Source organism: Henckelia pumila, chromosome 1 (genome assembly GCF_033568475.1).
Source record: "Henckelia pumila isolate YLH828 chromosome 1, ASM3356847v2, whole genome shotgun sequence".
In the NCBI taxonomy this organism is placed as follows: Eukaryota; Viridiplantae; Streptophyta; class Magnoliopsida; order Lamiales; family Gesneriaceae; genus Henckelia; species Henckelia pumila.
In genome coordinates this window covers 179,022,598-179,038,507 of record NC_133120.1, presented here as the reverse complement: position 1 = coordinate 179,038,507, position 15,910 = coordinate 179,022,598, and the positions used below count along the sequence as shown (strand labels likewise).

The 15,910-nt window shown below is 35.9% G+C and overlaps 1 protein-coding gene across 1 annotated transcript; it reads left to right on the top strand.

The window, feature by feature from the left end:
- Positions 1-226: 226 nt before the first annotated feature.
- On the top strand, positions 227-7,398 carry LOC140876144 (C2 domain-containing protein At1g53590-like). Its single transcript, XM_073280022.1, has 12 exons — positions 227-650; positions 759-833; positions 1,159-1,302; positions 1,477-1,572; positions 1,675-1,806; positions 2,180-2,332; positions 2,480-2,521; positions 2,631-2,679; positions 4,466-4,558; positions 4,627-4,810; positions 5,628-5,751; positions 6,167-7,398. The coding sequence occupies exons 1-12, from the start codon at positions 522-524 to the stop codon at positions 7,127-7,129; spliced, it is 2,184 nt and encodes a 727-aa protein (XP_073136123.1). The 5' UTR covers positions 227-521; the 3' UTR covers positions 7,130-7,398.
- Positions 7,399-15,910: the final 8,512 nt, after the last annotated feature.

Below are 15,910 nucleotides of genomic sequence, written 5' to 3'. Positions count from 1 at the left end.
ATCTCTCCATGTGTTTACACAAAATCTAGTGCAAAACAAATTAATTGTGAAACACACATCATGTAAAAAAAATAAATTATGGTGGTATGGTCTATGTTCCACGTAATGATATATATGACTAAATTAAATTTTATCCAATTACATCAAAAAAATGGAACAGAAGGAATGAGAACAAAAATGACATACGTAAAATCAATTTTTGTGAAGAAAGACCCTTTTCCCTATAAATAGCAGTAATATACGAAAAATCGATCTGTAAAACTTCAACGTTGTGTCGGTTTCTGGCAAGTTTCCCTCGGTACGTCATCGTTTTGATCCCGAGGAAGGTCCATTTCGTCAAATGTAGTAGTTGAGATGACATGGGATCAGTGTATTTGTGGGGTCAACCGTTCTTTGGAAGAATTTTCCAACTTGTATTTAACCCATCAACGGAACCAGTAGTTTATCTGAATATGCATCCACGATTGCTGTGATTGAAGGGCATCTTTTGGTTTTTCGTGAAATTTGGTTTCTGTAAAAGGATGGGTAGTATTCTGGAGGCGGCGATACTGCATCATGTGTGCATTGTTTTGGCTCTGCTCTGGATTCTTAATTCCTTCGACTGTTGCCACCCCGTTGCTTACTTTTTCTCCTTGATTTATTTGTATCTGGTGAGTTTGATTGATTTATCTTTGAGTTTTGTTGATGGGTTTTTTTTTTTAATTTTAATTCAATACTGTAACCGAGATTCTAAGTGATGGGTTGTGGTGATCTTGAAGGCTCATGAAGTATATGTGATCAAGTTGAGGAAGAAGTTGCAGTTTGAGGAGAAGAGAGAGTCTAATCAAAGACGGGTGGGTCTTGTTTCAGTTATTTTTCTTGATTTTTAACTTTTTTGTTTTTCATTACTTCATTTTATCATGGACAATTGGTGTGCAACTTTATGATGAGCGATGATAATGAAATCGGTTTCCTTTTCGTTGAAATGAGCAAAGTCGGAAAGCTAATTGAAAAGTGTCGACTTCTTTTACACCCTTGATGTTATTTGATGTTTTATAATTTCTTTTTCTGGGCATTTTTTTGCTTGTTATTGTTATTTATTGCGGGAGTTTAATTGAGATTTCTTGCATCTGTTTAAATGATTTGTTCTAAATTTATGAACTTTACTTTGTTTTCTAGGTGCTTGTGGAATCTGAAACTGTGAGATGGTTGAACCATGCTATTGAAAAGATTTGGTCTCTCTGCATGGAAGAGATAGTTTCTCAGAAAATCCTTCTCCCAATGGTTCCATGGTTCTTGCAAAAATTTAAACCTTGGACAGTGGTATGACTTAGTTGAATCCGTCCCTTTTTGCTGATTGTTTGATTTTGAAATGCATTTGTCTTCATATCTGTGAAAGGATTTATTAATTGGTTGAAAGTGGGCAACTTGGTTTGACATCGCACCAGAGTTTGAAACGTGTCTGATCTCTAATTCCCAGCCTTGGCTCGTATGCAGAAAGATGCGGAAGTTCAGCATCTCTACTTGGGAAGATCCCCACCCATGTTCACTGAAATTCGGGTTCTTCGACAAACCAATGACGATGATCACTTGGTTAGTGGGACTGTCTTGAAATTTTGCTCTGTGCATATTAATCGGCTTTGTTTGCTGTACTTATAAAATAATAAGTTGATCTTCATTATGATTCCTTGTCAGGTTATGGAATTGGGAATGAATTTCCGCACAGCTGATGATATGAGTGCAATACTTGGTGTGAAATTGAGGAAAAGATTAGGTTTTGGAATGTTGGTGAAACTGCATTTGTTGGGCATGCATGTTGAAGGGAAGGTAAGTTACAGTTATGTGATACTGATCTCCAAGCAGATTGTCTATTTTTTGTTTCTCGTTTGAAGTGTTTCATTACTTTTTTAGCTTTATCCAAATTTGGGTAAATCACTTGCAGAAATGCTCATTCTACACTGCCAACAAAAAAACAAAAACTTTCATCATTATCTGCAGTCTAGCCTAGCTGTTTTCCAAAATTTCTTAATATCCGATTAGCTATATTGAGATATCAAAACACTATCTGATTAGCTATAATGAGATAATGAACGCACATTATCTTCTTTTATCTGGCAAATGTGATCCAATGCTTGGTTTTATCACCTATTGAATGCCTGTCAATATAAGAGCTAAACATAAAACATTCACTTTCTTTCAGGTGTTGGTTGGTGTAAAGTTCACTCGAAAGTGGCCGTTTATTAGTCGTTTGCGTGTATGTTTTGCTGGTCCACCATATTTTCAAATGACAGTGAAACCTATATTCACCCATGGCCTAGATGTAACAGAACTCCCAGGCATAGCTGGATGGATTGTAAGCACATTCATTTGTTCTTTCTCCCAAACACACGAAATTCCTGCTTACAAGAATAAATTAAATAAAAAAAAAGGAAGGCAGATAACAATTCTTTACTTTTCTACAAGTCTTTCTAACTTAATGCAAATATTCTTTATTGTCTAGGATAATCTTCTAGCCCTTGTGTTCGAGCAAACGCTTGTGGAGGTGAGATAATTATCTTTGATTGTTTATAGGTTATATTCATCCATTTGCATTCCAATTGGCACAAGTGTTCCATAAACTGCTATCCTAAACAAGAATTGTGATTTTGCAGCCCAATATGTTGGTAGTTGATGTTGAAAAATTTGCTTCACCAGAACCAGGTATTACTTATTGTAACTTTGGATGATGTTTTGTCGTTTTGTTGCATAAAGTTTGTAGTTATTGTTGTTGTTGTTGTTATTATTATTTTATTATTATTATTATTATTATTTTTTGTGTTTAGCTAGCTATAATTTTTAAGTTTGATAATAAGTTATCATTTTTTCAACTTCTATTGATGTGATCAAGGTTCTAAAATTCGCTAGGTGCTAGTCGGGCGGCAGGCTAGCCTAGGCGGGATTAGGCGCCGCTAGGCGGATTCCACGGATTAAGCAGAAATCGAAGCATTAAGCTAACGCACACACACGCACACCATATGCCCATACAAATCGATTTCAACCCCTTGGATCGAAAGTTATGGCAACCGAAAATCAAAAGATGAAGATGAAGTTTGGTGTCAAGGCAAGTCAACAAATCGGTTTTCTTGTTGGACGTTGGTCTATGGCTTATAAAACCGGGTGTTGTTTGAAGCCCAACACAATAATATTGGTTTGAAAGTTAAAAACAATACCTTTCATTTTTTTTTAATTGGGCATTTAATTTAAAAGCCCAAAATGAAAGCCCTACAGTTCCTCGATGAGGCGTCCCTAGGCGCCAAGGACGCCTAGTCTGGCTGACTAGCACTATTTCAGTGTGGTCGGCCAGCACCTAGCACCTATGCCGATTTTTAGAACACTAAATGAGATATTTGACCTTTAGGGTTGAAGTATAACTTTATACAGCAAATCAAGGAGAAAAGAGGTCCTCTTGGTAGAACCTTAACAGTTCATTTTTTAATGCATGCTCTTTACTTCAAACTAGAAAGACCTGATTAAATAGAAAGAATTAAGATAGAATTATTTAATTTGAAGAAGATTTGGACGAAATCAGGACTTGGTTAAATAGTCCTTGAAAGATATATTTGTCACTAATCATTACTAAGCTAAATCTATAAACGATGGATAACGGAAGCTCGACATCACATCTTGTGAAGAACTAATATGTTGTTAGAACTCTTCTAGTGATGCTGGGGCCCTGGTGAGTGACAACTTACTGTATTAAAAATTATAGAAAATTCCTAGCTCTATCAAGTAGGTACATTTTGATGAACTTTTGGATTCTGCCTTATTTCTATTAACTAATATATCCACCGTGATTCATTTCTCTGTGAGGTAACCAGATAGATATTTGAAATTTGAACTTTGAACCTAGATATTGGGCAACGAAGGAAATATTTAAATTTTGTTTTTGCAAGAACTATGCATATGTGCCTCAGAAAGAGTTGTGTCACATGATGCTGAACTGAAAAATAACCGAACCAGATGCAAGAAAATTTTTGTATTAATGACATGTGATCTCGACTCATGAGGTATTTTGAAGCATTAACAAATGTTTTGTATATATGTGGTTTCTATGTAATTTAATTGAGAGCTAACTATATTCCTTTGCATAATAAATATATATATATATATATACACGCATCCTAGTATGTAGGATTTTCGTGAGCGACCACTAACGAGTTTTAATGTGTAAAAAAAAAACTGTGGGTTTTATTGGCCACTCACGAAAATCCTGCACACTAGGGTGCGGTAATAACTCTCTCTCTCTCTCTCTATATATATATATATATATATATATTCGTCTTAATAGGAAGCCTAATTGATGGCTAAACACTTGATTTGTGGACATATAGATCATTTACTTTATTACGTGGCGTAAGATTGATTAAATGGAGCAACTATGTGGATACAAACATAAAAGCCTGTTTTTGTGTTACATTTATTCACCACCTTAGTGCTTGCATATCAGATAACTGGTTTTCCATGGACGTCAAGGATCCTGTTGGCCTTGTCATAGTGGAAGTACTCGAAGGGGTTGATATGAATCCATCGGACTTGAATGGTTAGTTTGAATTTACTTTTAACATCATGCACGTGATTCACTGGATTATAACTTGCACCGATTCTCAGGTTTGGCTGATCCATATGTGAAAGGGCGTTTAGGACCTTATAGATTTCGTACTAAGACTAAGAAGAAAACTTTGGCTCCAAAATGGCAGGAAGAGTTCAAGATTCCTGTCGTTACATGGGAATCACAAAATATTCTCACTCTTGAAGTTTGTGACAAGGATCATATATTTGATGACCTGATGGGGTGTGTTTTTCCCTCTCTGTATTTATTTTACTGAATTGTGGGGGACATTGTCTTAGATGCTTTATTTTTTACGAAATAATATTTATCTTTAGAAAAGAAATATAATCATGTCTGTGTTACGTGTGTGGGAAATGGATCTTGTTATAGGACGATGCACGCAAAAATCCTCCATGGTTGTATTTTTGTATTTCTTAGTCTTCCTTCCACTGCGGCCTATTTTGATTTTTTTTGTGGAGGCTCAACTAAGGGAACCCCTCGACTTTTCTTTTATTACATATTAATGAGAATTCAGATGCTTATATTCCAAAAAACCAATTGTTTGTTTTTTGTTTTTTTTTGGGTGGGAATTTGGAAAATTTTTCTGTTTAACCATTTGGTGGTAGTGTGCAGTAAATATCATATATCTGAGCTCATGTCTGTTACCCAGGTGTTGAGGCATTCTTTATAAATTAGGGAACTCGGGATATTATAACAGCATGATAAATACTTGTTGCTTAAACTGTGTAATTCTTCGACACAGAAAAAAGGATTTTATATTTTAAGTCGAGTCAGTTGTATTAGATTTATGGAAGTTCTTTAGAAGAAGGGAGATGTTTTCTTTGCCACATTACTTTCTCTCTCTCTCACCTCTTCATTTCTCAAAACATTTCCATTTTAGGTTTACATGCTAGCTGTGATAGCTATACCTCACTCTTACTCGTATCTTATTGGTCATTGTGTATCTACAATTGTTTTAATAATAAGACAGACAAAGGTATTACTGCTTTTATCATCGATCTTATTGTTCTCATTTTTCCTGACTACACAAATTTTGCAGAGATTGTGAAGTAAACATCAATGAACTTAGGGATGGCCAGAGGCATGACATGTGGTTGCCTTTGAAGAACATTAAAATGGGAAGATTGCATCTCGCAATAACTGTGTCTGAAACCTGTGAAAAGGTACCGTTTATTTGTTTTGCATCCATGTTATAATTGGAAGTTTAAAGATTCACTGGTTGCTCTTTAAAAACCCAGTTTATTTTCTTTTGATTTTCCCTTGCGTTCTACATCTTTAAAATGGAAGTTCATATAGCATGAGTTTGTGGGATAGTAAATGCAGATGTATGATCGTTTCAAATTATAAAACTTGTTTAAACATTCTTGAATTACAAATGATGGTGAACTGACATATTTATTTTAGATTTAGTAATGTATATTGTGGTATTTTCATGATAAATATGACATTAACGTGAAGCTCGATGATCTGATAGCAGCTTTTAAGGCCGTAGGAGTACTTCATTTCAATTATTTTTATGCTTAAGAAACACACTCGGTATGAATTCTGAAATGCTGAAACTGTTTATAATTAAATCAGGTTGTAGGTCTTGCATGTGATACAGAAGGTCCTGATAGTGTTGTTGATAAGAGAAGCTCCTTTGCAGCGGATTCTATAAAGAAAGGCTCTTTTTCATCATTGTCATCAGAAAAATCCCCAAAAGTAGTCGCCGACGAATTTGAGCCTATTAATATCGAAGGTTATCCAGAAACTGGGATTTGGATCCATCATCCTGGTAGCGAGGTTTTACAGGTATGGGAACCAAGAAAGGGGAAGCTTCGACACCTGGACAGTCGTCGTATTGAAGGGCAAGCTCGAGTTGATGTTGGTGATGCCGATGAAAGCTTGAAATTAATGGGGTTGAATGGTAGCCAGAATGATGGAACTAGTACTGATGAGAGTGTTGATGCTAACAAGTCCCATTCAGCCAATCCAGTTCGTAAGGGCCTTAGGAAAATTGGTTCGGTATTTCGTAGGAGTCCAAAAACTGAGGACAAACCCGTCTCTCTCGAGGTGCTTGACCCATCTCCACGTTATAACATTAGGGAGTCACATGACAAGGAAGTTGGGGTCAGGTTTGTTGTAGATGACACCCTTGTTGCTTCATCTGCGAAGACTCCAAAAGAAGGTGAGGATTCACAAGAAGAGAGTGATACTGAAAGTCCAAATCATGTAAAGGATATGGCCAAGAGTATTCTGAAACATGCCGGTCGTGGATTAAAGCATGCCCTTTCAAGGAAGTCATCGAGGAAGTACAAGGTTGAGTCGGGGTTATCTCCCACGGGAAAAAACGTCAGTTTGGATCGGGATTCATCTGATGACGAGTCTCATTCGTCAGCTGATGTGCGGCTTCCAGAATCTGCTTTTGTGGTTTCAGGTTCAGCTGTTTCTAGTCCAGCATCAAATCCTGGCAATAATTCTTTCAAGTTAAATGACCCTGTCGTCGAGAAGGCAACCCCCTCTGGTATTCACGATTCAAATCCCTTGAAAACAGAATTTTGATCGATAGAGCCGGCAGCTGAAGTTCATCCAGAATTTATCTGATGGCCAGCCTGAGTTTCTTGTTTTATTTTCGTATAGAAGATAGCCAAATTTGTCAGTGGTGTGAGTTTTACATTCCTTGGGGGTCTCCTCTGATGAAGTTATTTCAATAATAATAATGTTGCTAATTTATAGACGTGTATGTATAAAATTTGTTGTATCAATGTATACCTTGTGTGTGTGTATGTGTATACGACCAATATAATATAATTAGAAAAGTTACATAACTATCTCGTTATGGGTTATTTTTCACTTTCTTTGCACGTCATCCATATACACGTTAAAAAATTTAGTGTACTTTTTTTAAAAAATTTTTTGAGAATTTATGTTAAATTTTAAAAATTTAAAAACGTTTTTATAATAAATTTTTATGTTACGAGTAAAGTAATATGATTATTTATCTTAAAATTTAGAAATATAACGAAAGACAAAAAAAATTTTATTAGGACATCATAAATATGATGAGATGTAAATTTAAAGAATACGTTTAAAGACTTTTTTATTAAATAAAACAGAATGAGAAAAAAAAAAAAAAAGTATTTTCGATTCATAAAATTTTGTTTTATCATAACACCAAAATTTAGTGACTCTAAACCTCTCATTGTTCTCAGTTAATAACGTTGTAAATACATACCCAAAAGAATCTTTTGATCCATATTAATATTTATTTAAGATTAAGGTAGTGTGTTTAGAAAAGTTTCTAGAAATTACTGTCCAAAAATTTTCAAAATTTTGTTAAGGATAATTAAGAAATGCTTCCTAAAAGCTCTCTTAAAAACTACTTAAGTCTCTTGACGGATTGATTCAATTTATATTTTGTGAGAACTCGGGTTCAATACTCGTAACATTACTGTGTAACCGAATCCATAATTTTTTTTAATTAAAGAGACCTAGCACAGCTGCGCTATGGAGGACTAGCGCATCTGCGCTAGGGAAATCCCAATGGAGTGCATCTGCGCTAGACTTCTAGCGCATCTGTGCTAGTGGTTTTCTACAAGGGGCGCAAATGCGCTCCCTTGCGTGCGTGTCTGCGCTTCTCAAGTTCTCAAATCTTTTGACTTTTAGCGCATCTGCTTAAGTTTCTAGGCGCTTTTGCTCTCCTTCAATCTTAAAATCTCTCTGCGCTTAATCAAGACGCATCTACGCTGAAGGAAATTTGCTGCTACTGTCAAATTTTTCCAACATCTGTTCTGTAATTAAAAACTCGGAAAAATTGAAATCGTGAAACATAGTTATATCATACAATCCAAAATAAGTCTAAAACCACAGGAACAAGATTATAATACATTGTTCTTCAAAGTTTGAGTATTTGATCATTCAAACAAACTAGAGAAATCTAAGCAAACTAAACACATGTAACTCATCTAAAACCCGGATTACCACTTCTAACTCGATCCACAATTCTCACTGCCCTCTATTGCTTGATCTTGAACCACCTGTTACCATGCAGACATACAAAAACAAGACAACATCCGAATAACTTCGGTGAGAATAATATTTCCAGTATAAGCAACATAACATGCAATATAAAATAAATCATGAAATGCAATGCATGTTTAAAAGAAGGGATCTCAATTCAGATTTTAGAATGGAAGCTTAGCTCTTGGGATCCCGGGGAAGAAGATCTCACAACCTATCCACCAACTCACCCATTTGAGGTGGCGCCGAACATCTCAATCCCCATACTTTGGTGCAACTATAAAGAGTTATCTAGCTCTAGGAGTACATCTACAAATCATGGCACTTGATATAGCTCTCCAAACGTCTATCACAATCTAGGTTGTTCTGAATTCTATGCTTTAATGGTATAAGACTCAAGATGAATGCACAAAATGCATATTTCTATAAACAAAGCAATTATGTATCATGCTAATCAAGCAATGAGTCAAGTAAATCAACACATTCAAGTATATCAAACAATAGTTACAAGCATGCTAGTATGTGGTTTAGGAAAATCGAGAATCATATCTATCTCGAGTGTTTAATACCGTATTTATTGATGTCGGCTTATACCTTTGGTCTTAAGTCTTGGATGCTCTAAATCTGGACAAGCTTGGTCAAATCTTAACCGATCGAATTTCTAAATTCTCGATTTTGAATAGCCTTCAATACCAATCTGAAAATAAAGTGTATACAAGCTAGGAATATCAGCTTACAACTCAAAAAATGCCTAGCTCACTCAACTACACAAAAATCTCAAAGTTCTCGGACCGACGACATAACGGCTACAAACCGACGAACCGAATTTCAAATATATCAACCATATCTATCAATATAATTCATAACCTCAACATATCAGCTAAAATATCACCAAAACCAGAAACATCAGAAGTATCCATGATCGAAAATTACTTCAGAAAATTATAACAAATTCATATGCCGTTCTTTTTCCGATCCGTCTTCGAATATATAAACCTTGCTAGCTCAAGAACACATATATACAATAAAATTATGATTCCATTCACTTCTCAAAATTCAAACATGATAAAACTTCATGAAACTCACGTCAGAACCTAGCCTTTGAAGCGTTGATCGCAGATATACAATCAATTCTGAATTCTAACGGACGGATTGGAAGATTCGTGCTTTAAAAGATGAAAAATTGGCTTGAGTTTTTTATTTTCTGTTCTCTCTCGGTCTTTTCTCGTTCTTGCTACTGGAAAATGAAGATGAATATGTATTATTCAGCTGAAAACAAGTGTCCCACTCAAAAATCACATTTCCACTTTAGCCCCTAAATTCTTGAATAATTTCAATTCAATCCCTGAGCTACTTTGACAACTTTAATTCAATACTATTAATTTAAGAATCTCAAAATTTAAATCTCAATCCCATAAATTCTCAAATTAAATATTTTCGGGGCTTTACAATTATTTTCCTCTAAGAACTGATTTCGTCCTCGAAATTGCATGCAATCTAGACACACAAGACAATAATAAGCTGAATGAAAACGAAAATAAGAACTCACATCAGTGAAATAACTCTGAAAATCTCTGTCTCATATCTTCTTCGATCTCCCATGTGGCTTTTTCAACTCCTTGTCGACTCCACTGAACTTTGACTAACGAAATAGACTTGTTTCTGAGTTGATTCTCCTTATGATCAAGAATCTGTATCGGTTGCTCGAAGTAACTCAAAGTCTCGTCAAGTTCTGCCTCATCTAGTTGAAGAATATGAGATGCATCTAGCTGATATTTCCACAGCATAGAAACATGAAAGACGTCATGAATGCCAGAAAGAGCTGGAGGAAGTGCTAATCGATAATCAAGATCTCCTATATTTTTCAGAATCTCGTACGACCCGATGAATCTCGGTGACAAGTTGTCTTTCTTTCCAAACCTGACCGTATCTCTGAATGGAGATATCTTCAGAAATACTCTGTCTCCCTGCTCAAAATATTAATGTCTGCATCTGACATTCGCATACTTGTCCTGTCGATCTTGAGATTTTTTCATTCTCATCTGAATGAGCTTCACTTTCTCTGTCATTTCTCTGATCATATCTGGCCCAATATCTGGTGTCTCAGAGATATCATCCCAATACAATGGTGATCTACACTTCTTCCCGTATAGTGCTTCAAAAGGAGCCATCCCGATACTCGTCTAATAGATTTTGTTATAAGAGAATTCAGCATGTGATAACGAATCTTGCCAACTAGTGCCAAAATCTAGCACCACAGCTCGTAGCTTATCCTTTAAAGTTTGGATAGTTCGCTCTAACTGTCCGTCAATTTTAGGATGATATGCTGTGCTCAGATGAAGCTGAGTACCAAGAGCTCGTTGCAGACTATGCCATAAATGAGATGTAAATCTAGGGTCTCGATCTGAAACGATAGATTTAGGTACACCATGTAATCTTACCACATTTTGATATAGATTTCAGCCATCTGATCATGTATGTAAGTCATCTTGTATGGAATAAAGCATGCAGATTTGGTTAATCGATCAATAACCACCTAAATAGCATCGCAACCTCTGAAAGATGTGGGTAGTTTCGTGACGAAATCCATAGAAATATGATCTCATTTCCATACAGGAACAGATAAACTGTGCAGCAGACCACCTGCTTTATATATTTTCGCTTCCATCTGTTGACAATTCAGACATCTGGATACAAAATCAGTCACATCTGCTTTCATCTGTTTCCACCAAAACTGGTTCTTCAAATCATTATACATCTTTCTACCACCAAAATGAATACTGAATCGACTGCAATGTGCCTATTTCAATATCTACTGTCTCAAATCTGAAATATCTGGCACCACAATACGATTATTCACAAACAAAATACCATCAGAACTGACCTGATATTTTGATTGGTGTCCTGATCTGACTTTCTCTATAGAATTCTGAATATTCGGATAAGCTTTCTGGGCTTCTTTGATCTTGACAAAAAAATTTGGTTCAACTTGAATAGAAAAATTCTGATTGGTTGTATACCTGTTTCAAACTCTAAATCAGAAGTACAACAATCTTCAATCAAATCAAACAAACCTATCGTAGATAAAGATAAGGATCATATCTTCCTAGTCAAAGCATCAACAGCTGCATTGGATTTTCCCGGATAGTATTTGATTTCACTATCAAAAATCTTTAAATAAATCTAACCAACGTCTTTGGCGCATATTCAATTCAGACTGCAAAAACAAATACTACAAGCTTTTATGATCAAAATACATTTCAAAAGTCTCACCATATAAATAGTGACGCCAGATCTTCAAAAAAAAATACGATAACTGCGAGCTCAAGATCATGAATAGGATATCTGGTCTCGTGTGACTTCAACTGTCACGATGCATATTGTAACACCCCAAAAATTTATTACCGAATTAATTGGCAATTAAAAAAATTATTGAGTTGGAAAAAAATAATTATTACTGCCAAATGAGTTATATAGTGTATTTACAAAATACACGTGCCAATTAGTCAATGAGTTTGACTATTTCTGGATATCTGGTAATATTGGCATTTTTGAGATAATTATTGAGATATCGGAATTAAAATAATTATTTATGCCAGATAATTTAATTTGAAGAAAATAATCAGTTTGGGTCACTGGTGAAAGCCTAAAATTGACTCAATTTATTTATTGGGAAATTTACCATGGCCTAGTTGACAGGTCAAAGTTTGCTATTTCAGATTATGGTAAAATGTGTTAAATTACATATTGGAGTAAAATAACACAAGAGCATTGGAATGGATCAGACCGGGTCATTTTAGGATCAATTTTTATAATATTAAGTGGTACACTCTCTCTCACGCACTAAACACCCAGAACACACACTAAACCATAACCCCCCATTTCACGTCCCGCCATCGCCGACCGCTATCCGCCGCCCTTCGCCGTCGATTGAGCATGCCATCTTGTAGCTCTCGTCGAGGCGGTCACAACCATGCCAAGAATCGTGAGTTTTGGTGTGCGATTTGGTGAGCACAAAGTCGAGAAAGGGATGACACTATTCATCATCGTCTTCTTCGCGTGTAATAGTCGGATTTTAGCTCGATTGAGCTCGTTTTTGGGCTTCTAAATGGTATTAGGATGTGTGTAGATCTTTTCCCAAGCTTATTACAGCATTTTTTGTGGAAAAATCAGGTAGATCGAAGCTTCGAACGTCGTCGTCGCCGCCTCTGTAATTCGCGATTTCCGACCGCCACGGTGGTTCATTCCGGTCATGGCCTAGTGCGTTAGAATTGTCTCGTCGAGCTCTACAACCCTGCCAAATTTCAGAATTTTTGGAGCTGTTCTGCGATTTTCCGACGACCGCCGCCGCGCCGCCGCCATCGCCGCCGTCTTCTCCGGTGAGCCACCGACCTCCGACGTGTTAACCATTTTTGACCGGTTCGACGTGATGGATCCTAATATCCAAGTTTCGAGTCGAGATTCGAAATCGTTAAGCGGTGAGAGCGCAATAAAGTTCGGTAATTTTTGGTCAAAGTTTGACCAGGGTTGACTTTTGACCATCATATGATTTTTCGCAGATCGGAAGCCCGTTGAGGATAATTAGAGGCATTAATCAGCAGATTAGGGATTTGATCTTCCAAAATTGGATAATTATAAGATTTTCGAGTCCCGATATGCGCAACCGCAACTGTATAGGTTTTTCGTGCGTTTTAAACGCAAAGACATGTTATACCCTTCCTTTCTCACACCATTTAGATCAATATATTCACTGTTTTGATGATTAAATAGTTTTGTTGCATTTGTATGTGGATATGGTAGCTCAAATTTTAACTCATGCATCATTCGTGTTTTTAAGTAATGTGAATGATTTTTCTGTCATGGCTGGGTCTTAGTTGCTGTTCACTGATCGATGGCTAGGTTAGGCCCCTTTGGGTCTTGGTTTAAGATATCTTGAAGTAGTGTTGGCTAGGTGAACAGTTGGATGGTAGTAAGGGTGGTCTATCTAGCGGGCAGCTCAGGAAGGACTCGGACGAGTGGGTTGTCCGGGTCGGGTAAAGTGTATTAGGGTCATATGTTATGGTTTGGTTTTCAGATTCTTTTATGTTGGTCCGGGTAATTTATTTAACAGTTTAAGTGTTTAGTTTATTCATTTGGTCAATTTTGTTATTGTGCCTAAGATGTTCATTGGGCTTAATTTAGTTATTGAGTGTAAAATGTTTATTTAGTTTAATTTATTTATTGGGCTTAGTTGTTTATTTGAGATAAAGTGTTATTTGGGCTTGAATGAATTGGTTTAGTTATTGAGTCAAGCTTATTGAGCTTAAGATATTTATTGGAGGTTTAATTTAATAATTGAGCTAAATTTGTTAATGGACCTAAATTGTTTAATTTATTTGGTTGGACTAAGTTTTAAGTTGGACTAAGTATTATTGGGCCAATCTTAGTCTAATTGGATCAATTTAAGTTTGATTGGGATAGTCTAAGTATTATTGGGTCAGTTTAAGTGTTATTGAGTCATCTAAGTGTTATCAGACGAATATGAGTTTAATGGCTTTAGTTAAGGGGCAGCAACTCAAACTAGCCAGTGACAAACAAAATAGTCCGTAAATATATATTTAATAGATGTATATGTATATTTTGATATAAATATGATTTTTATGGAAAATGAATTTAATATATATTTACGGGCATAATTTTAAGGAATATGATATTTTTAAGTTCATGATTCATGCATGTATTTTATGTTAATATTAAGGGCATGTAAAGGAAATTTTTGGGAAGTTGATGTGAATTGTGGCAATTATGTTCGGGAGCCTACGGATCCCCGTGTTAAGGTTGGGTGAAGTGGCATAAGAGGCGCAGGGAATCCCCGTGTTAAGGTTGGGTGAACCTCGCCGCCACGTACGTTGGTTTATAGATTGATCAATCGTTTATGTTTATGGTCACACTTCACTGATATGACCCACAGAAAATGATTTTTATGTTCATGACATGCCAATGCTTATGTTATGTATTATGTTATGTATTATGTTACGTATTATGTTATGATTTAGATTACGACGCAGTTTATGCATACGATTTTACGATCATGCATGCATTAGAATCCTCAGGTTATTTTTATATACGTTATGTGCTTGCATGTGGTTTTATTTAGTAGTACTCGTTATTAAAGGTAGAACATGCTGAGCCTTTAGACTCACTAGATCTAAATGGTGTGCAGGTGAGATTTATGTTATTCAGGAGGTTGTGGTCCCGACTGGTGGTGAAGACCTCTGTGCTTTCGTGGCAAGCTAGCACACCCGTGACCTTCGCACTTTTATGTTTCAATGATTATGAGATTGTATCAAACTATTTTCCGCATCTTACGTTATTGAATATTTACGCATGAATTTATAATGTGTTCGAGTATTTAAGTTTTGACATTAAATCGCTTTTTATTATGTATTAAATTTTATAAAAATCTATTTTTAAGTATAGATGCATATATGTAATATAAAAAAAAATTCCTTCGAGTTTGGTTCGTTTCACATATGCTATCACGTGACCTCGCTGCATAAGTATACATCCCAAACCTCTATGAGAAGCATCACAATAAACAGTGAAATTACCAGTACCTGAAGGAATAGTCAACACCGGTGCATTGGTCAATCTCTTCTTCAGTTCAATAAAACTAGCTTCACAAGCTTCTGTCCAGACATAAGACACATTCTTCTGAGTTAACTGAGTAATTGGCTTTGCAATGATGGAGAATCTGTTAATGAATCTTCGATAATATCCAGCTAATCCCATAAAACTACGTATATTTGGAACAGATGTAGGTCTAGGCCAATTGATCACTGCCTCAACTTTTCTAGGATCAACAGAAATTCCATCATCTGAGATTACATGTCCAAGAAATACAACACAATCTAACCAAAATTCGCACTTAGACAGTTTAGCATACAACTGTTCTGTTCGTAGAGTCTGCAAAATGATTCTCAAGTGTTCTGCATGGTCAGTCTGATTCTTGGAATAGATAAGAATATCATCAATAAACATAATCACAAACTCATCTAAGTACTTCTGAAAGATTCGGTTCATTAATCTCATAAACACTGTCGGAGCATTTGTCAATCCAAAATGCATGACTTGGTCATACCTTGTTCTGAATGCAGTTTTCAGAATATCTTCATCTCGAACTCTGAGTTGATGATATCCCGAGCTCAGATCAATCTTAGAGTAAACAGCTGAACCCTGCAATTGGTCAAATAGATCATCTATTCGAGGCAATGGATATTTATTCTTTACCGTGACGTTGTTCAATTGACGGTAATCGATACAGAGTCGCATAGATCCATCTTT